This window comes from Hemibagrus wyckioides, linkage group LG04 (assembly GCF_019097595.1).
Source record: "Hemibagrus wyckioides isolate EC202008001 linkage group LG04, SWU_Hwy_1.0, whole genome shotgun sequence".
NCBI lineage: Eukaryota > Metazoa > Chordata > Actinopteri > Siluriformes > Bagridae > Hemibagrus > Hemibagrus wyckioides.
Genome location: NC_080713.1, coordinates 11008293 through 11031043, shown reverse-complemented (window position 1 = coordinate 11031043; position 22751 = coordinate 11008293). Strand labels below are relative to the sequence as shown.

The 22751-nt window shown below is 37.7% G+C and overlaps 1 protein-coding gene across 1 annotated transcript in view; it reads left to right on the top strand.

Moving 5' to 3' along the window:
* LOC131352343 (SH3 and multiple ankyrin repeat domains protein 2-like) overlaps positions 1-22751 on the top strand; it is a 132912-nt gene that overhangs the window by 67125 nt on the left and 43036 nt on the right. Inside the window, exons 11-15 of the mRNA XM_058388366.1 lie at positions 7837-8086; positions 13197-13336; positions 14781-14894; positions 15199-15280; positions 18957-19039. Of these exons, the coding sequence (XP_058244349.1) occupies positions 7837-8086; positions 13197-13336; positions 14781-14894; positions 15199-15280; positions 18957-19039 (669 nt within the window). The remainder of the gene's footprint in view (positions 1-7836; positions 8087-13196; positions 13337-14780; positions 14895-15198; positions 15281-18956; positions 19040-22751) is intronic.

Here is a 22751-nt window from a genome sequence, read left to right as displayed (position 1 = left end):
TTTTTACATGTGGAAGAACAGATGCAGTGAGGTTTTGCCAAGAGTTTTTTTTTTTCTCCTGATGCATAAGTTGATCATTTCAGGTGATCTTTATTAATGAAAAATATATTTTTAACTCTGTGCTGCAACATTTATCTTACAAGTTAAGCCATTTGAGAAATTCCTGTATGAAACTGAAATTTGTCTCATTATGTCCATATTTAGCAACAATTTTTAAGCTGACCAGCTCCTTCAACACTCATTTATGCTAATGTTGTTGACGGTTGTGTAGTCAGCTTAGCTATTGCTACCTTTCAAGCTACATCATTTTAACCAAGTTCACATATTATGTCATTAAAAATAACTAGATATACTAGAATAACTAGGCTATTCTATTGTGTAAACAGATAGCAAAGTTCAGTATCATGCTACCTACAGTTGGACTATTGTTTTGTCTAAACCAGTCACCACAGTCACTAGGAAGCTAATTAGTATTAAGCTAATGAGAATGTAAACCAGGGCTAAACCTGGGTACAAATAGTCTCTGCTTTGATCTCACACTTATCTTCAACACCGCTTTTTATGAACACTGTATGTTATTGTGTACAAAGATGATCGCATTATAAATAATTAAGATTCAGAGGGAGACAGATAGAAAAGATATACTCTATAACTGATATGAAGAATGGTACAGAAAGATTAAAAGAGAGGTATGTTGGATTAATGGAAAAGGAAAGGAAGGAAAAGAAAGATGAAACACGATAATGTGTGTTCTGAAAGAGTCAGAGTGAATGGTCCGAGTCATTTTGCAAGAGAGAGAGAGAGAGAGAGAGAGAGAGAGAGAGGAGAGAGGGGTGGGGGCAGCGTGGAGGGTCCAGTGTGAATCTTTTCCAGTTTATTGCCAGCTCTAGACAAATCATGATCTGTGCTGAATTGCTGTCTCTCACTCTCACCCTTTCTACTGCTATGGTTTTACTTCCTTACTGAGAAAACATCTAATCTTCTCTGACTTTTTTTCGGAGAATGTTTCAAAGTGAACGCTAGTGGAGTAAAATGAAATCTTTTCTCTGTGCCTTAAAGAAAGAAGGTAAGGGAAAGCTTTACACTTTTCACATCACATCATCAGTTTATCAGGCTTATGTTCTCTATATTGGTGACCTACACTCTCTTAGCTTACTCTCATTGGCTTTTAGTATTTATCCAGTTGCCTCCTCTGCTATCTGCTCGTAACGTCTTGTAAAGACAAACACCCGATGCCTACTCAGTTACTCTTGAATGTATCATCTCTGCTGCTTGCAGTCAATAAGAACACACTGTTTCGACTCATATGCAAGAATGATGGTGTTTGTGCAGTATGTCAAATACTGTAAATCACTTCCTGCACACAGACTTAGACAAATATAGTGTCTAAAGGTCTATATTTTGGATTGAAACTTCATCTGGCCAGTTCCAGTGCCCTCTGTGGCCTCTGTTTCCTGTTCTTGGTCGTCTGACCGACTCGGTTGTAAAGAGTTCTTATTTGAGTTACTGGAACCTTCATGTTAGGTGAAACCAGTCTGGCTGACCATTTTGTTTTCTTTCATCCACAGGCCATTTCCAACTACAGCTTACTGGATTTGTTGTTGTTGTTGTTGCTGTTGTGGTTATGGTTAATTGCAACATGAACTCTACACTGTAAAAAATGTACTACAGATTCCACTTAGAAGCAATCTGTGCAGAAACCTCACATGGTACAAAAATAACACATCGTACAGTGTATTTGCTCTCTTGGCTCATACACGATACAAATGAGCAACACTGGGCTTGAACACACAGCCTCTGAACTGTAATACAAAGCCATAAGCGCTGAGCCCCCACAACTCTCTCAAATAACATTTACATTTAAATTTATAGCATTTGGCATTATCTAAAATCTTTATCAATTATGACACCCTGATACTGGTTCACTAGGTCCACATAATTTTAAAAAAACATCTTGAAGAAATAATAGAGTAAGTAAAGATGCACACAATTTGTAAAAAAAAAATTAATTTAAATGCTTCAGGGAAAGGTATGACTTTTCATCATTTGAAGACAGCCAGTGTTTCGGCTATTCGGGCATCTAGGGACACCACCTGGTCACAAGAACAGAGTAGAGACTTGATGTATGTCTTCCTTTAACCCTGAGAAATGATGGGATCAGTCGAGTAGTGCCAGAGGGAGTGTAGTGCAGTGTAAGGTGTGAAAACTGCTTTAAGGTACGTGGGCGCTGGTCTGTTTTTGACTTAGTAGGCAAGCATCAGTGTTTTAAGTCTACAGGAAGCCTGTGGAGAGAATGTAGTGTGTGTGTGAGCTTAGGAAAGTTGAAAAGAAATCACGCAGCTGCAGTCTGGATCATTGATTCAAGGTAAGCTTTTAGTGGTGTTAATTTAGAGGCAAAAGTAGTTGAATCAATGCACATTAAATAGAGCTATTCATGGTGGCTCAGTGGTTACAGCTTCACATTACATTTATGACATTTGGTGGACACACTTACCCATTTAACTCAATTATACAACTGAGCAGTTGAGGGTGTTGGCCCAGCAGTAGCAGTGTAGCAGTGCTGTTGATCTTTCATTCAGTAGGTCAACCACTTAACCATTGTCCTTGCAATGCATTACAGCTCAGAAGGTTGTGGTTTCAAATCCCAGCATTGTCAAAATGCCATAACTGGGTCCTAAATTTTCCAGCACTCTTACTGGCAATGCAGGTTTTTAAACAACTCACACCAGGCACCAACAACCCTTTCCCCCAAGTGAAAATTAACTGAAGCTCTTAACCTGTATCTGCATAATTGTTTCCTTCATTAGCTATTGCATCATTATATTGCATCTATATATTCTATATATTCTCCCTAATCACAGTTCCACTTTCAAACTTTTCAGCTCCACTTGCTTTTAGACTCATAACTTTAGTATAGAGCTAAAGTCTTAAACATCAACCATACCTTTGGGGATGATGTAGATTAAATTTCTGACTGAAAGATCACTTTGTCTGGTGGGAAATAAACACAGGTACATAGGTCAGTAACTTGTCATTCATGGCTGATGAGAATATCATCAGAGTTTGGACGATTAAAAAAGATTATGAGGAAGACAAAGAGTGTAGGGGCACATGTCCACTCACTTTGTAATAAAAAAATGATAAGAGAGTGGACATCTGGGGTAATTAATTGTGTTAAAAGAACATAGTGTGTATGTATACTCTGCCCCCTTAACCATTAATCATCTATTTGGAGATTAATGATATATAAAATTCAAATTAAAGTAATTTTCTAATTTAAGTATTTCTCATTTAATGATTATTTTATTTATTATCTATTATCTATTATTTATTTATTTTTTGCTGTAGTGCAGTATCAAATTTAAATATATTAGTAATGTTCTGCTCTAATATACAGATATATAAATTTAAGTCTAAAAACTCCATTTAGCAGTTTAAGTAAGGTTCTCTTCTTGAGAGCTTACACTTGTTGCCTGTCGGCTGCTCACGGTTCAGGTTTTATGCTGGATGCCCTTCCTGATGCAACCCTCCCATTTTATCCAGGCTTGGGTCAAGCAGTGAGATTTAATCCCTCAGTAGCTGAGTTAGTTCCCTGACTTGGAATCGAATCTGGGCCATGGCAGTGAGAGCACATGGATCCTGCCGCTGGACCGCCCGGGTAGTCCTGAAAACTAAACACTAAATCTGTTAAACAGGCTACACCTGTGTTCATTATAAAATCAACCAATGTCCAGTTCCACAATAAAGAGCTCTGACTTTGCAAGGTCTCGCAGTTATAGCAGATCAGATCAGTCCTGCTCTGAAGCTTTCAGAAGGAGAAGGTTAGTAATACACTGGCAAAAATTGAAATTTCTTTAGAGCATTTTTGCATCAATAGCAAAAACAGTGGGGTTTTTTTTTTTTTGGCCACAACCCAGACATTATATTAAGAGCAGGCCAGAGTGAGTGCTCAGACACAGAAGGGTAATTGTCAGTGAAGTGTCCAAGAGTCCAGGTAGAGAGGTAGTTGTTACAGAGCTCACTGGATGAAATAGAAGAACCTGTGCAACAAAATCTTAAGCTCTTCACAGATCCAGCCTCTATGGGATTGTGGCCAGTAGCAAGCCATTTCTGATTAAGGTCATGCAAATCTATGAGCTTTTGGCAAAAGAGTTTTTTGGTCTTTTGAGGTTTGAGATTTGGACTAAAGCTAAAACGCAGTGTTTTGTAAATACCATCATTTCTACAATCTAACATGGTGGTAGCATCATGAGGTGGAACTGGAAAGCTTCCTGCCATCACAGGCAACATGGACAGGAGCCAAATATAAGCAAATGGTTTAGATGGAATTGTTTCAGTCAGCCAGACATCTATATTTAGGGCAAAAATAAATATTCCAACAAGACAGCAAGCCTTCTTGGGGGGAAAAAATGGAGGTTTCTGTTTTGCAATTGCTGAATCAAATCCCAGATTCCAACTGAAAATCTGTGAAAATTACTGACCATCAACATTCTCCATCTATTTTCTCTGTTGGAATTGAAGAAATTTGCATTGAGGAATGAAAGAAAAATAATTTTTTATTTTCAAATAATCCTGGGACAAGTTTCATTTTATTTCTATGATATATTTAAATGTGATGTTGTAATAGAGCAAATAGAGAGGGTTGATAGAGGGTGGGAGGGTGAATACTTTCTGGGGGCACTTGGCAAGTCTGCTGATGATGTCATTAACTCTACTGTAGTAATGGTTTTGATGTAGAAAGTGGAATTTTACCTGGCAAGCTTAGACAAGCCGATTGATACATACAGTGAAACATCCCACAACATCCAGTCGATCTACTTAGTGGACCAGAACTGTTGAATAATAGAAACTCATTCAGTTTAACTATAAAATAATAACTAATAACTAATAAATAATAACTACTGAGCTTAATACCAGTGATCCCGAATCCTTCTGCTCTCCGGACCTGCCTGATCCATCCTGATGCCCTACTTCTGGTTGGAGTCTCATCACATAGAGGACACTCACTTCTGATGAGGATGGTCCCATATGGACTACTTGGAGATACATGGAACTGATTGTACCACTTGGAGACCATGGTGGTGGCTCTGAACTGCTGTTGCTGTGGTCGGTTGAACATTTGATGGCTTCAGTAGGAAGAGCTTTATAGGGGGATGTGGTAGCTTATGCCGAGTTCACTCTGCATGATTTTCAAAGCTGTAGGATAACCGCTGTTTTCACACTGCATGACTATCTGGGGTAGCATTCAGTTGCTGCTGTGTTCACATTGCACGATGGATCGGCGACAGGAGGTTACATACTGCATGACTTCACAATAAGAAGAATCGCAGACAACTCTGTCTGGTCCACAAACTGCACGATTGTCACTCACGTGAACAAGCCCTGATTTGCCTCCGATTTCGGGCATTTGTTTGCGATTTCACAAAATCAAGGCTAAAATCGTGCAGTGTGAACTCGACATTAGTGGTCAAGGTGTTGCTCAGAAGGTTGTGAGTTTGAATCCCAGGTCCACCAAGCTGATGTTCACACTTGCTCAAAAACCCCTAGTTGCACAATCATACTTGACTATATACAGGTATAGAAGGGAAATTACTTTTAAACACACTCTCTGGTGTTACCCAGATGAGGATGTGTTCCATTTTTAGTCTGGTTCGGTTCAGGGAGTTCATTCTTGCCACTGTTGCCTCAATAAGGATAAAATTCAGACTCTGTAAGTTTTATTCTGAATTTTTATATTCCTAAAAAGCTACTTCGTGACAATGTCCACTGTTAATGTACAATACAAATAAAACTGAATTGAATTGAATTAAACTGAACTATTTATACCCATTTATACCACATCAATGTTAAATGTTTGGTTCGGGCTGATCAGAAGGTAAATGTTAATGAAGCACAGTTCAGACTGCAAAGCAAATCCCAGATTTGGTACGATATGGTTTGGTATTTGATATGGTTTCTTAAATACTAGCACTTGAACCTGGTGTACATAGTAAACACCTCTATACTATCTGTGTACTATTATCCCCACTGTTGACAGTCAATAAGATCATCCTTTACAAATATAAGCAAAGTTAATGTGATAAAATCGCATACATTTTTCTCATGAAGGCTGCAGTGAAGCCCAATCATAACGTCCCCATTTTGACTTCTAAATCTGCAACTCTTCAAACCTTATCAGACAGGAAAAGAAAGAGGGAAGGCTATTTTTAGCACACTGACGTCGAGACAAGGTCATAATGATGAGTTATTCATGTCAGACATTCTAACACATTTTTTAGATACCTTAAGAGCATCTTTTCTCCCAGCCTCAATTTCTCATAGCTTCAACACTTCCAGGTATCCTTGTAATTTGATATAAATGATGTAACATACTGTGTGTCATTGACAAATGTCTCCTGTTTGTCCTTGGTCAGAAAAAGCATTCAGTTCATCACTTGAACCCCATCTTCATGGCAGATGTTGCCAGGTGTGCTAGAACACAGTTTTACCTTCTGCTACTCACTGTGCTTAGCGACATTGAGACATCTCCAAAGAATTTTAAAACACAAAAATCAAACAATTTCTTCTTCTTCTTCTTCTTCTTCTTCTTCTTCTTCTTCTTGTTCTTCACTGCATCTCTGGAAGACTGTTAAAGGAGAATAAACAATGTAAGGGTCAGAAAATTACAATCACACAGACTGATTAAACAGTTGGTTACAACGTCAGTTCTAGGTATAAAACCTAAATTGATGTTGGTATAGGGGGCCATGGTGGTTTAGTGCTTAGCACATTTGCCTCACACCTCCAGCACTGGATGTTCTCCCTATGTTTCAGGTCTTTCCTCTGGCTACTCTGATTTCCTTTCCCAGTACAAAGACATGCATTGTAGTCTGATTGACATCTCTAAATTGTCTGTCATGTGTGAATGGGTGTGTGAGTGCGTGTGTGATTGTTCCCTGTCCAGGATGTCCCCTGCCTTGTGCCCCCAGTCCCCTGGAACAGACTCCAGGTCTGATGTGACCATGCACAGGATAAGTGGTACAGAAAATGGGTGGATGTTGGTACATATACATATACTCATGTGCACATAATATCTAGAAATATTTTAATAGCTAAACTGAATTCTGGGAGCTAGAAGCAGCAGTCGTATTAACCACATCCTTCAGATATTCTTGTCTCAGTGGACAGCATTTTAATCAAGAAATCTTGGTTAAAGCTTTACATTCAGATCATTTATTTGGCACTCCATGGTAGTTTAGCCCTAGTCTTGCCATCTCATAACACAGCCCTTGTTTGGGTTACTTGCTGTAATCGGGTTTTGCAATTTTTCCACAATGACACTGTTCCCTCTGGGTTCTCTAGTTTCCTCCCAGCTCCACAAAAACACACTGATAGGTGGACTGGCGATACTAAATTGCCTCAGGTATGAATGAGTGTGTGAGTGTGTGTTCACAGTGCCCTGCGATGGACAGGGGTCCCATCCAAGGTATCCCAGTGTTCCAGAGGATAGGATCAGATCCACTACCAGGATTAGCAGATATTGAATGTATACATTAATCCAGATATACTCAAGCACTATTTTAATTTAACGTCTACTGTGTATCAGTGACAAGTCTGTACTAGGCATGTTTAAATAAGGAAACACTTAAAAACATTCTGCAAACATTTAGCCTGTTATTCCTGATTTCTCAGTCTGCTTCTTGCAAATTGGTGCATAAAATTGTTCACCTACAATACTTACAAGAAACTTGGATAAAAACATGCAAAAATGCTAGAACCATTTCAAATTATGTTGTTAGAAATTGATAAGGTTCAATTAATGCTTTCTATCAACATCAGACATCCTTTCTCTTTCAGTGCCTTTCCGTGAGGCTCCTTCATACTCCAGAAGGCGCCGTGCTCCTCATCATTTGGTGCCTCCACGTGTGCTGCTCCGCTCCAACAGTGATAATCACCTCCAACTGCTTCCCCAACCCACAAACACACAACCCCACACACAACTGCACATTCACACCAGCCCTAATGGCACAGTGAGTACCAGAGCCCAGCCACGCAGCCGCTCACCTTCACTCAGCCGCCTGGGAGAGGAACATCATAAATTGCACAGGTGCGTAAATTGCACACACACACACACACATACCTATCATCCATAACATTAAAAACACTGCCAGGTGAAGTGAATAACAATTATTATTTTGTTGCAATGGCATCTGACAAAAGTCAGGCTATATTAGGCAGCGAGTGAACAGAATGTTTTTGAAGCTGAAGCAGGAAAAATGGGCAAATGTAAGGATCTGAGTGACTTTGACAGTTACCAAATTGTGATGGCTGAATGACACAATCAGAATATCTACAAAACAGCAGGTCTTGTAGAGCTTTCCCCAGTATGCAGTGGTTAGAACCTGACAGGATGGACAACTGGTGAACCAGTGACAGGGTCATGGCATGAAGAGAAGGCTAGCTCATCTGGTCAAATACCACAGAAGGGCTACTTGTAGCACAAACTGTTCAGGCTGGCTATGATAGAAAGGTGTCAGGACACACAGTGGAGACTGCCCACTGACAGTAAGGGTGTGTGAGTATCAGGACAGGACCATGGAGCAATAGAAGAACGTGTCCTTTAAACATGTCTGATGAATCATGTTTTTCCTTGCATGTGCATAGAGCCTGGGCAAGGATGTACTTTGGGAACAATAATTTCCCAGATCTCAGTCCAATCAAGTATCTGTAGGATGTGCTGGACAAATAAATCCAATACATAGAGGCCCCACCTCACAATTTCCAGGACTTAATGGATCTACTGCAAACATCTGGGTGCTAGATTTTACAGCACATCTGCAGTCTCGTGGAAATCTTGATGACTTGATAGGTCAGAGTTGTGTTGGTGGCACAAGGGGATCTACACAATATTAGGCAGGTGGTTTTAATGTTGTTGCTGATCTGAGTATAATTTAATAATATGTAAATAATTCTTTCTGGGACTTTTCATGCATATAACCATAGGTACATCTACACCTAACCTTATCCTCAGTAAATATAATAGCTCTAAATTGCTCTATAATTGTTCTAAATGTAATTAGATTTTAAAGGCTATTGTTTATTTATTTATTTATTTATTTATTTATTTATTTATTTATTTATTTATTTATTTATTTAAACACTTCAGTTTGTGTTAATTATGTCATGTGGGCCAGCAACTTGTCCTTGTAAGAATAAAACTGACACGTTTCTGTTATTATGTGGGAAATCTGACATCTGTGGAGATCAAGAGTGAATAATCTCATCAGACTCACTGTAGCACACTCTAGCAACTTCTCTGTGGCTCTGTCCACACACACACACACACACACACACACACACACACGTAGAGTAGTTTAAAAGTCTGAGTCCTTTCTGCTCTGTGTTAAAGGTATAATACCTAATGTGTGTGTGTTCTCTGGATTGTCTGGTGTTTATTGTTTTATTTATTTATTTATTTGTGAACTGAAGATGGATCAACCTGACTATCATTATTCAAGAGGATTTTGAAGATTAGTGTCAGTGTGTGCAATTTGTGTGAATGTGGCCATGTTTTTATATCTTGGTGGGGAACAAATGTCCCGACAACAATAGCAATATCTCAGAGTTTTCATCTTGTCGCTTAGGTCTTCATAAGAAAAACTGCAGATTGTTGTTGGGGTTTTTTTTAAACGATTTCTTTTTGGCAATAGACGTTAGGATTACTGTGTGATTTAGGTGTGTATTAAATAGCTACATTAGTAATTATGTCAATGAACATAATTATACGGGTTGTAATACAAGTGTGTGTGTGTGTGTGTGTGTGTGCACAGACTGATATCAAGGGCTTTATTTCCCAAGGCCACAAAGCCTCAGAAGTGATTAAGATGTGACATTCTGACCTCTCTGTAGATTAAAAACAGACATATGGTAGTGTCCCCCCCTACACACACACACATTCATCACATGAATGCTAATTCAGTACTACTAAAGAGAAAATGCAACAACCGTTAAAAAGAGATTATTGTTACTGATTTTAGTTAGTTTTTATCATTTTCTAGTGTAAAATCTACAGAAATTATCTGTGAAAATCCCAGCAGTTTCTAAAATACTCAAACCAACCCTTCTGGCACGGTTACTGTCACTGAGGTCACTTTTTCCTCCAGTTTGATGTTTGATCTAATAAATGATCCTCTTTAGCTGCTGCCTTGTGATGTCCTGATTAGATATTTGCATAAATTTTCACACTGCCCTTAACCCTGGCTAGAGGAACGTTTCACACGTGTAATTTAGAAGTGGGGTTAGCAACCAGCTTTTTATGAAACTCTGCTCTGAAGCAGTGTTAGCGGCACTTTCGCAGTGTTAACCCCACACTGCGGTGCCACACATGTACAGTACGAAACTGTGCAGTGTTTGAATATTACAGCTAGATGCTTAGCAACAGATATCCAATCAGAAACTGAACAGTGCGTGTCTCATATCACATGAAAGCCAGGATGTAGCAGCATTTAATAAATACAGCTCGGTAGTGGCAGGAAGCAAAACATTAAACATCACAGAAGTGTATATATCGTAGCGAAATATGAAAAAAAAAATAGTGGAATTTGGATATCAATGAACACCTGATTAACTACGGGACAAACTTAAAAAGAAAGCTGTGAAAGATAACAGTACCTGCTCAGTTGCAGATCGATAGATAGCTGTTATTAGAAGAAGCTGTATTATATGCTGTATTTATCCAACCATGGTTGCTGACAGCAGAAATTTGCAAATAAGAACATTAACCCAGGGTTTAGGGATGTACAGGGTGAAGATTATGAATAACCAGGATCACATTTTAACCCTGGATAAAGTATGAGCAGTGTGAAACAAGACAGAGGATTCCTGTTAGCTGGGGTTTGGAATCTCAACTGTGAAAAGCCCTCAGGGTTCCTAATATATTGGTGAGTGCAAATCTCAGAAGAATTCCATCAGTAAATCTGTGTGTAATATATTCATTCATTATTTATATATTCATTCATATATTCATTATTAACATCTAAGCATGCACCGTGTTCCTTTCATAACAATATGAAGGTGTGCTACTGACGCTTTCCATAAGATGGAGCTCTCATATCAGTTCAGTGAAGAGACATTCACACATCCTACTACACACCCAGTCACAAAACACACAACTTACTAAAGCGTTGCGAAAGTATTGGTATATACTTATAAGCTTGCTCTTAATTTAATGAGGTTAATTTGTTAAAAAAAAGAATGTTAATTGATTATTTGTTGGTAATGATGTGCTGCAATGGCAGAATTGATTTTGATGTTCTGTAGAAAGATAAAGAATGAGAGAGAGAGAGAGAGAGAGAGAGAGAGATGCTTGTTATGCCTGGGAGGAAAGCATGGAGGATTTGCAAAATGTCACTCCAATTCCAAGATGAAGCTGAACATCTACACTTTTAAACAACACAGGGTTTAGATTTAGTGTGTCCCAAATCTGGATATGTTGAAAAGAGAATCCTAAAGTGTGACTCTATGGACACTTTACTCCTTAAATAAGGAAGGAGGAGATTTGTATCGGTTTGCTTCGCCGCATTTTAGATGCATTTTACAAAAATGTAAATATAATGTGGAAAGTTCATTCATTCATTCATTGTCTATACCTGCTTATTCCTAATTAGGGTTATGGGGGTCTTCTCCCAGTGCACATAGGGTGAAAGGCAGGATGTGGAAAATTAAATTAAGGAAATGGAAAATGTACATGTACATTTACATTTATGGCATTTAGCCTCCTGGTGGTCGAGCCGTGGCTTAGGTTCGATTCCCGGGAAGGGAGCTAACCTAGCCACTGAAGCGTTAACTCTCAGTGCTGGTCCCAAGCTTGGATAAAAACGGGAAGGTTGCTTCAGGAAAGGGACCCGGCATAAAACCTGTGCCGAATTGAAACATGGGGACCAAATGATCTACTGTGGCGACCCCAAACAGGGAGCAGCCGAAAGAACAACATTTACATTTATGGCATTTGGCAGATGCCCATATCCAGAGACACTTAAATTAATAGATTATATAAGAAATAATGAATGCCAAAAAGCTTAAATCTAAGGAGAAGTTTGTTTACAATGACAGTGTGTGTAACTAGGCAACAGCCTTCTCTTCTGTTACATGACATGTCCCAGTACTTGCTTACTCTTTTGCTATACACTCAAACGTATGTGCATTTTCTTCACAAAAATAGTGCGTTCTTTTATTGCATACCGAACTGGGATGAAACTATAATCCGTTTTTATTATTATTTTTGCATTATATATTTGCTCAGTGATCATAATCACTACAGTTTTACAATTACTCTAGTTGAACTACAATTCTGATTTTACAGACAGTATCATATCAATGAGCTCTGCACTGACTGGGAATCATTTTTTGCTTCAGTGCTGCCACCTTTCACTCGTCTGAGACACTCTGTAGCAAGATTGTGTATAATTAAGAGAGGTATTACCGCTCGTCACACACAGGGTAGCTCAGAATCTTGCAAACAGCAGCGTGTGTGAAACTCAAAAAACAATCCTAACAGTTAGTTCAGAGATAACATTTAGATTCACAGCATTTGCCAGACAACAGCATAGATTTTTATGTGAGCTCCAGAATAAATTCATTTTGTGTGTGTGTGGGTGTGTGTGTGTGCACCGTATTGGTTAAATTATCACAAATATCTCAAGTACAACAGAATGTTTTTCTTTTGGTGGTTTTTTTCAGACAAGGATAAGCGAAGCACTTTTTATTCATACAGTAATGACCTGGACGAGTCATACAATGGTAAATGCCCCCACTAATTAATATGAATAGCATCAAGCTTTATTATTGACTTTACTACATCACTTTTGGACATTTTGGTATGCTACATATATGAGGAAGCTCTCCAGATGAGTAAGGAAGAGTTAATCCTTTTAGAAAAAGAGCATGACTCTTTTTCTATCATTAAATCTTCATTAAGCGATGTGTGAATGTTAGTCAGCAATATTTAAGCATATAAATTTGAACACATCTGCCTCACTTAATGACACACCCAATGGTCTCCATTCTCCCAAGAGCTCTGGTTTGAAAGCATGAGGAACGATTACAGCATATTTTGATGATTATGTTTCTGGTGATGCTTTTATGTATATATAATTAAATTCCTATAGAAAGTTTCTGCAGCAGATCCATTTTAATTCTCCTCTTTCTATGTTCCTCAGAGCAAACACAAGTCTTGATGGTTCGGTGTCGAGGAGGAAGCTGTACAGTGCCGTCCCTGGTCGCCTTTTTGTTGCAGTACGACCCTATCAGTCTCAAGCAGAGGGAGAAATCACACTGTATAAAAATGACAGGGTTAAAGGTCAGTACACACCCGCAGAATCATTCACACAAACATATGGATGCAGGTCCTCCTTAAGGCAAATCACATACTAATAGACAGGACAGTGTTTGTGGATACATAATTCTATAATGTGTATATGGCTTCCAGCATGGACTGTGAAAAAGGAAGAAATGCTTTTTCACAAAATAAAATAGGGTTAGTGTTTGAATTTACATGCCTCATGTCAAGTCTGTTAATTCTCTGCTAATTTCCAAGATTACGGCATAGTTAACCAGCAAACCTACAGCCAAAGTTAGGACCAAACTGATAAAAGTCCTAATATTCCCCAACAGAGGAATTGTTCTGAATAAAAATCACAATGTGGACCTTCTTATTCCATTAGGGGACAAACTAGAGCTAATAGGTCTACTGCTATAGCGTGCTAATGATTTTATTCATTAGCAGATTAATATTTAATCATGTAACCAATCGAAAAAATATCTAAGACTAAGAATATTTACACAGTTTCAACTATTACATTTTTATATTATGTTTATATATTTATTATATGTAGATTCCTGACCTAAAAGACAATTAAGTCCAACCTTCTTGTTCTTCGCTTTAAGTCCATATAGTTTAAATTCTGTTGAAATACTTTCTTAATTATCTCTTTAGAATGACAAATGTTGTTGTTTTCTAATGTAGTTATTTGACAGATATAAGATTGTATATGTTGCACAATGAATGAGCTAATTAGATAGCCATTGAGCTAATTCTTATTTGTTAGGTCAAAAATGGGAAGTGCAACAAACCCAAATAGAGGCTCATGGGGAAGGAATCATGCTGTTTCATGCTCACTCTACTATAAAAATATTTTCAGCTACAGGGTTGAATCAAGCTAATTTCAGGTGATAATTGTTTTATAGCAAATAATCAGAATTAAATCAAATACATTTCCACAAACAAAGGCAAAGATACAGAGGGTTTTTGATGTGCTGAACTATTTCTATTGTAAAATGCATTTTGTAGTGCATGTACTGGTACAGAGAAATTGGGACATCATGAGTATTGGCTCATGTCAGTACATCACAAATTTATGTACATCACAGTGACCTTGTTTTCCACAAGGGTGGGAAAAATGAATATTTTGGGTTTAATTTGATATCTGTTGTATTTGTGATGTTTGTTTTAAGCCTGGCAACCCTGTATTCATGATATTGGCTCTTCTGTCCGCACCTCAAACACAGCTAAACAATTCCCACTTGACTCAGGACTCTACACTTCTACACTTTTAAGGACTTAACACAGAAAACTTTTTTTCACTAGCTGAAAACTCATTACGATACCACAACACTGTGTATGTCTGAAGCGTACACTTGGAAACAAAACGAAGTGAATGGCTGAATGTCTCAGTGTTACATAACAGATCAATAACGATAACAAGTCTCAGAGGAGAATGGTGATTGATATTTGGCTGTCTCAGTCCTCAGTATTGGTGAAGGTGGTTATTGGGAAGGCAGCGCTCGTGGTCGTGTCGGCTGGTTTCCAGCTAATTGTGTGGAAGAAATTCCTGTTAAAACCAGTGAAGACAGACCACGTAAGTCTACACACTTTTGTGTGTGTGTGTACGTGTGAATGTAAATAACACAGCTTTAATTTAGAACAACATACATTATTCAATTAACTATTAAGAAAAATAAATGGAAAATTTACAGATTATTGAATATCATATAAATTAGTAATATATATAAATAATATAATATCATAATAAATATTATCCCAAACCTCATGTTTAATAATAGCTACAATTAGACAAAAACGTTCTTGGGTTTTTTATTACAGTAATATTTTGATAATAAAGTGTCTTTTTAAGTGCCTTTCTGGTTTCGTTTTTCCCCCAGAGAGCCGAATAGAACGAACAGATAAAAAGAAGCTTTTCAGGCATTACACTGTGGGATCATATGACAGCTTCGATGCCTCCAGGTACAGCTATCACTCAAATCCATATTAATTCCTAACAAAATATATGTCATATTGTATATCTGGTATATAGATATACAGATATATGCCTGTACATGTGTGTGTGTGTGTGTGTGTGAGGGGTGGCTTGTTTTTTATAATGTTAGGAATCGACAGGTCATTGATTTTGATATATAATCTTTTATATAAAATATCTTAAGAGCCCAAAAGGTTTGTTTTTTTTGGTCACTGAGATTAAGGTTAGGGTTATTTTTAGATGTAGCATAGTAATAATTAAGTATATAAATAAGTATTAATTAACTGCTCTAATAATTAGACCAGTATAGTGGGTTTTTTTGTTTGTTTGTTTGTTTGTTTGTTTGTTTGTTTCTTTCTTTCTTTCTTTCTTTCTTTCTTTCTTTCTTTCTTTCTTTCTTTCTTTCTTTCTTTCTTTCTTTCTTTCTTTCTTTCTTTCTTTCTTTCTTTCTTTCTTTCTTTCTTTCTTTCTTTCTTTCTTTCTGTAATTTGTCTTTATGAGCCTTTGCCAACTACTGTGCTAACTACCCTAGTGACTAAAAGACTTTCTAGCAGGTTATTGTATTGTATTTTCAAATTGTTCAATAATAATGAGTAGCAAAAGCACCAGAGAAAATTATATATCCAAATAGACATTACGTTAAGAATTGTCACTTATACATTATAGCAGAGTAAAACGTTTACACATATCCCAGCTTACTAGAAAGAGTTACAGCTCCCTGAAGCAGGGAGGGTTAATAGCTTTACTCAAGAGCCTTACTGGTACTGTAGCTTGGCAGTGCTGGAGCTTTAACCCCCAGCTTCTGACCAGTAACCCAGAGCCTTAACCATTGAGACACAACCACTATCAAGTTGTCAGGACAAACTAACTAACTAAGAAGAAGAGGATGATGCTCAGAGAACAGGCTCTAGGAACCTTGTCTTAGAAGGTTTTGTCATACATGAATCTTTCATCAGTCTCTTCTTCCTTTACAGCGTCTCCTTATTTGTAGAGCGGAATTAATAGGCTAGAAATAATGTATGGAAGTATGATCTGCCAGTAGTATTTTCCATTCAGTCAGTCATGTATAAAAATATGCATAAGACACCAATCCACACGCACACACAAACACACACACACACACACACATGCAGTGTTCTCGAGACCGCAAAATTGACAGTGACATCAGAAGTGTAAAAACGCTGAAAAGCCCAGCTTGTTGTTTCTGATGCAGACATTAATAATATTTATTTCTCTGCAGCACTGACCCAAATGTGCTGCTGCAGTGAGATTGGTTTTTAATGAGATAATTCAGCCTGTTTTTTTTTTTTCCTCAAACTCAAGCTGAATTTTCCCTGGGGGGTTGAAACACAACACTGCGTTAAATATTCATCTGGGGATTTTTTTTTTTTTTTCTTCCTTTTTTTTTTTTTTTTTTACACTGACAGAAGGTGGTGTTAAATTTTGCATGAACTGCAAACTGTCTGCAGCCTGAATACAAGAGGAGATAGAGACAGATCTGATGAAGAAAGGCTTGAATAGGTCAATAATGAATATGAATCATATTCTATTTTATAGCTAGAGCTGCATTTGGAAAGGTCTTTTGACTGTAATAGACTGATACTGTTGTAGTAGTTGTAGTAACGTAGCCTGTATTTTCTCACGTCTAATCATGTAGCCTAGCTGTGCGGGATTTAATGTCCATTTTCCCTCAGAATTCCAGAATTACTGACAAAAAAAAACTTTATTGTATTGCAAAATGGTCAGTGATGTATTTGGACAGTAGCTAAAAACAACAGAGGTAGTTGAAAAGATTTTTCTATATTAAAAAGCTGTCCATAGCTGAAGGTTCTATCAAACACGTCATTGAGCACCAGGGTTGCCAGGTCTTAGCCTCATTTCCAGACAACAACACACGCCCCACATGCTTATATATGTTTATAAGGTTTATATCTACACCTTAATCTGGTTATTAATGGCTAATAATTCATAGAACACACCCTTGAAATAATATAATAAGTGACAAGAGATTAATATCCTGTAGATTCACTTCTACAGAATTTTATAATGGGATCCATTTGAGTTCCCATTCAGCTCTATATGGAACTGTTTAAAACTTTGTGTTCCATGGATTATTAACCGTTAATGGCTAATATAGATAATATATTATTTTTTATTTACGTCCTTTAAGACACAAATATTTTTATTCCTGTATTCCTATAGGAAATGTATAGAAATTGTTCCAAGATATGACAGAATTAGAATTAGAATCCTGTACAAGTTTCTTATTGGAATCCTTTGTGATTATTTGAGAAGGGATTCTCACATTTTGAGTCAATACATACAAAGCAGGAACATGCCCAGAGACACACAGGACATCTTCCTTCATTTCTGCATTCTGATGAGGTTATCATGCGTATTTCCTCCTCATTGAGACATTCCCAGCACTCTGTGTGTGTGTGTGTGTGTGTGTGTGTAAGAGTGTGAAAAACGCTGCATCTTTGCCTTACCATCTAGTACCACATGCTCTCTTGAGACCAAATACACAAAACTCTACAAACCATCTGATAAGATGCTGTCAAGGATTGTAAAAGTTGTGTAGTTATTTGTCCACGTAACTGTATGGGATTCAAAACACCGGCACAGAATTCACAGAATTAAATTCACCTGTGTGTGAAATTTAGATCACATGATCACCTGAACCTTCATCAGCACAGGAAAAAAAAAAACAGACTTGGTTGCCAGGGCAACTAAGCATCCTCCGCTCTGTTGCTAGGACTGCAGAAGTCTCTCAGACTCATATACACACTCATGCTTGCACACATTCACTTGTTCTCTCTCTCTCTCTCTCTGACACACACACAAACACACACACACACACACACAGGAAGCAACTTATAACCCTTAACCTATTGATGTATAATGAGTTTTATTAACATGAAAGTTATGTACTTATTATTATTATTATTATTATTATTATTGTTATTATTATTATTATTATTATTATTATTATTGGACAGCTATAACTGTATAATAAAGCTTCATATACATGTTCAGACTGAAAATGATGCTGACTGAGTAATACACAATGTTACGTAAAAGAGCAAGAGAGAGAGATAGTGTACAAGACAGAGTGAGAGAGAAATGAGAGTGAGGGAGGGGGAGAGAGAGCGAGAGAGAGAGAGAGAGAGAGAGAGAGAGATCCTCTCCTGCTCTTACACACTCGCTTCTTCATGCTGCCAAAAGGATCGCAGGAATGAAAATGTCACCGCTGCTTCTTGGCTGCTGATGACACACGCTCCCTCGCACGATCCTTGCGCTTGTGTGCTGCCATCACTCCCTGCACTCATTTCTCCTCTCTACGTTTCCTCTCGTTCATCTGCTGCCGCTCTTCATCATTTATTTCATCATTTATTCATCGAGCCGGGTGATGGTTGTTTTTAGCGACGAGGCCTCGGTGAGCGACTCGCTCTCCGAGGGACGGAGGAAAAGAGGGGATGCGTTAACCCCTCCATTAATCTGAAACACAGCCATCCATCCATCCATTCATCTTTTCCGTCCCTCCTGTCCGTCCTTCCCCTTACCTTTCATCATGATGAACATGCACTCGGGCCGCAAGGCGGTGGCCATGATGAGGATGATGGGATGTAATAACGGACGCTACGTTCGCAATTTCCTCCGCAGCGACTGCGCCATCGATGAAAAGACCGTGGTGCTGCACAAGAAGGAGAACGAGGGATTCGGCTTCGTGCTGAGAGGAGCAAAAGGTAAGCCAGAGTTCCTACCTTCGTCACCATCATCATCATCATCAACATCATTATCAACATCATCCATCTCACAAATCTGCTCTCAGATCGCACCTACTTCATTACCATATTATTCTATTTGCACTTCAATTCATCATCATCATCATCAGTATCATCATCAGTATCATTCTCACATCATCATCATTAGAGCTACGCTTCTAATGAGACACCAAAGACACCCACATCATACCATTAATCCAGAGATTAGCAATCTGGATTGAGTTGCTGTGTCAATCCAGTCCACATTTTGGGTCTATTTCAGTTCACACTTTTATCACCTTCATCATCATCATCATCAACATCAACATTACACCTTTAATCATTAATCACCTAATAAAACAGAGGTGTGGACTTAAAAATATGACCATCGTCATCATCAACATCATCATCATCATCACCGTCATTATCATCATCATCATCATTGTCATAAACACCGTTATGTCATCTCTAATCCTATTATTACACATCAAACACCCACATAAAACTATGAACAACAAGATTAGTAAACTGGATAGAGAGCATGTGTCACACAAGTGTACATGTTGGGTCACTCATTCATCATCATCATCATCATCATCATCATTATGCCACACCAAACACACAAACATCTCATTAATTCAGATTTTCAACCCGAATACTATCATGTCGGTTCTCAACTTCATCATCATCATCATCATCATCATCATCATCATACACACCAAACATACAAACACATGATTAATCTAGATTTTTCTCCAGATCGTTTGATCGCAGTTCCCACCTTCATCATCATCAAGATTATCATCATCATCATCAAGCTTACACACCAAACACACAAACACACCATTAATCTGAATTTTTACTTTAGATCCTTTCATCTCAGTTATCACCTTCATCATCATCATCATCATAATCACCTTTATCTTAAACATCATCGTCATCATCATCATCAAGCTTACACTACAAACACACCATTAATCTAGATTTTTACTCCAGATCCTTTTCATCTCAATTCTCATCATCATCATCATCATCATCATCATGCACTTGATATAGGTGTTTTAGTGCACTGTTGATTTGCACCAAAACACATATCAAGTGCCTTAAAGAATTTGCGTAAATCCGGTGCATACTTCTGGACTAATTTAGCTCATCATCATCATCATCATCATCATCACCATCATCACCATTATCTGACACTCTTGTACCATATCAGCTACACCTATAGTAATAACAGAATTTCTCAGTCCATGTGTATGTTTGTAGAATGCTTCTTCTCCACACAGCCACATCTGGCCATTAAGAACAAACGTGTGCAAATTTCCATCTAGAGTTTAGTAATCTGTACCTCTGAGACCCTGACATTTCTATTTCATTTCCCACGATCCTCATCATCTCCTCCCTCATCATTATCATGAGCCTCACACTCCTGTTACTAATAGCCAAACACATCACAGCGACCAGGCTGTGTCTTTTAGAAGAGATGTAAACACAGATTTCATCCTCTGTCCAGTCCCGAGCATAAAACATGAGCGAATGAAGCTCTCCCCTTAAACCCAGATGGATTCTGTAAGAAGCTTTCATAATGTAAACTGCATTGATGGAATAATGAACAGAAAATGACATACTGGATCCTCTGTGCAGGTTCAAGGCAGTTGAATAAAGTTCAGTGAAACAAGATGAAAGATATTCGGTAATATTTGGAGAAATGCTTCTTAAATTCTGACGGCTGTCTATAGAATATCGGCTCAGAGATAAAGTTCAAGCGACTGCAGCATCTCGAGCTCTGTAAACAAGAGAATGACCACTAACATCTGACTGGTCAGGACAGGAAGTCATGATGATTCTTGGCGTTAGTATTTGGCTGTCAGTGCAGTAGTCTGTTCGTTCACAAAGTTCTCCTCATGTACTCTCCCCTTCCTTGTGCGTAACAGAGCATTATCATGTTATCCTGATCCTCTTCTGTTACTATACACAATACTAAAAGAACACATTCCCTGTGGATGCATGTGATGAGAGTCTGAATCTTCATGATGAATCTTCACTCCCCATGACAGCATATATATATATAAAACAAAGAATTTGTGTAAAATGTTGGTTTTTGCTCAGGTACTAGCATGTCAGGTTAAATGACACTTCAGGACAAAGATGATCAATTTTTTTTTTGACAATTAATGAACTTGTCTACGAGAAACCATAAGGAAAAAAACTTCCAGAGAAGTGGTGCAAACAGAACTGGATCATACACACACACACACACACACACACACACATACTGTACACAGTGCTCATTGTCCAGAGAGAGCATGTGAGGTAAAGTTATGTAGTCATGTACTGATGGGCGATTTTGTTTTTTATCAGATAGGAATGCAAGCACAAGCAAGAGAATCAGTGGTTTGCATTTTGTGTGTGTGTGTGTGTGTGTGTGAAGTATTCCCTTAAAATTATGATCACCAGCATAATCCTTCTGTTTTAGTCAGTATATACTTCTGTTTTATATCAGTAAATTAGATATACAGACTTCATCCGTTTTAGAGTATGTATGTATTACTATGTAATATATATATATATATATATATATATATATATATATATATATATATATATATATATGTTTTAATGTTAAGGATAGTAATAGTGATGTTAAGATGAAAGAATAAAAGTAAATAAGGGACTTTTTGATTTTCATTTCTGAGCTGAATGATTTTAAATCTTTGTAAATAAATTCCTGAAAGAAATAAACCAGCCAAATGAATTGCAATATTACATTCTTATCATAAGTCTACAAACACATTTCATTAAAAAATTGTTTCAATCTTTTGTGTAGCAGTGGTTGTGTGAATGAACCTCTGCGGATGCTCATGAATTTATTTTGAATTGCTCCACATTTCAGTTGAAATAGTTCCACAGAGCTTCTAACCTCAATAACAGATGCAGTGGTGAGGGCTAATGGCAAAATCCTGCTGTTGGTTGTTGGAGATGCTCTGAATAGTCACTCTCTGAGGCAAAATTTCGATCTATGGTCATTTTACACAGTTACAATATCACGTCTGTGGTGCAACCAAAATTCCACACAGCATGAGATTTCACCAAACTACTCTTTACTTTCATATGTTTACCTTATAGACTTTAAGACATTATATTCTGACCTTGGATTGGAGGGCATTTAATCAAAGTAGGAAACAATAGGAAACAGAAATTTGGGAAAAACTAATCTAACTTTTACTATCATGCTGGAACTGTGTGCTTACAATTATTTTGCTTACAGTATGTGGCTTCTGCTATGGTATGACATTGTAGATTTTTATAAACAAGACAGAAAGACATCACAGATGTAGAAACAGTAGTATGTTGAAGTCACACCAGATAAATTTCAGACAAGCTCACCCAAGAACTGAAGGAAAAATGATACTGTATGTTGGCCATGATCTTTATGTGATACATAGCTGCCATTAGCTCTAGTAGCAAGACTAACGAAGGTAACATCAGACACTAAACATGTCTTAGCTGATGTTTGGGTTATACAGCTATCCATGTGGTAAGAGGGACACTGTCTAAATTAAATCCCTGACCAAACTGTAACTTTAAACTCACAAGCACACTCCTCTTTTTAATGCACCATTTTAACTTCATTAGACTGAATAACAACTAAGGATCTGCAACCATTCTGATCACACACTCAATCACTCAATCA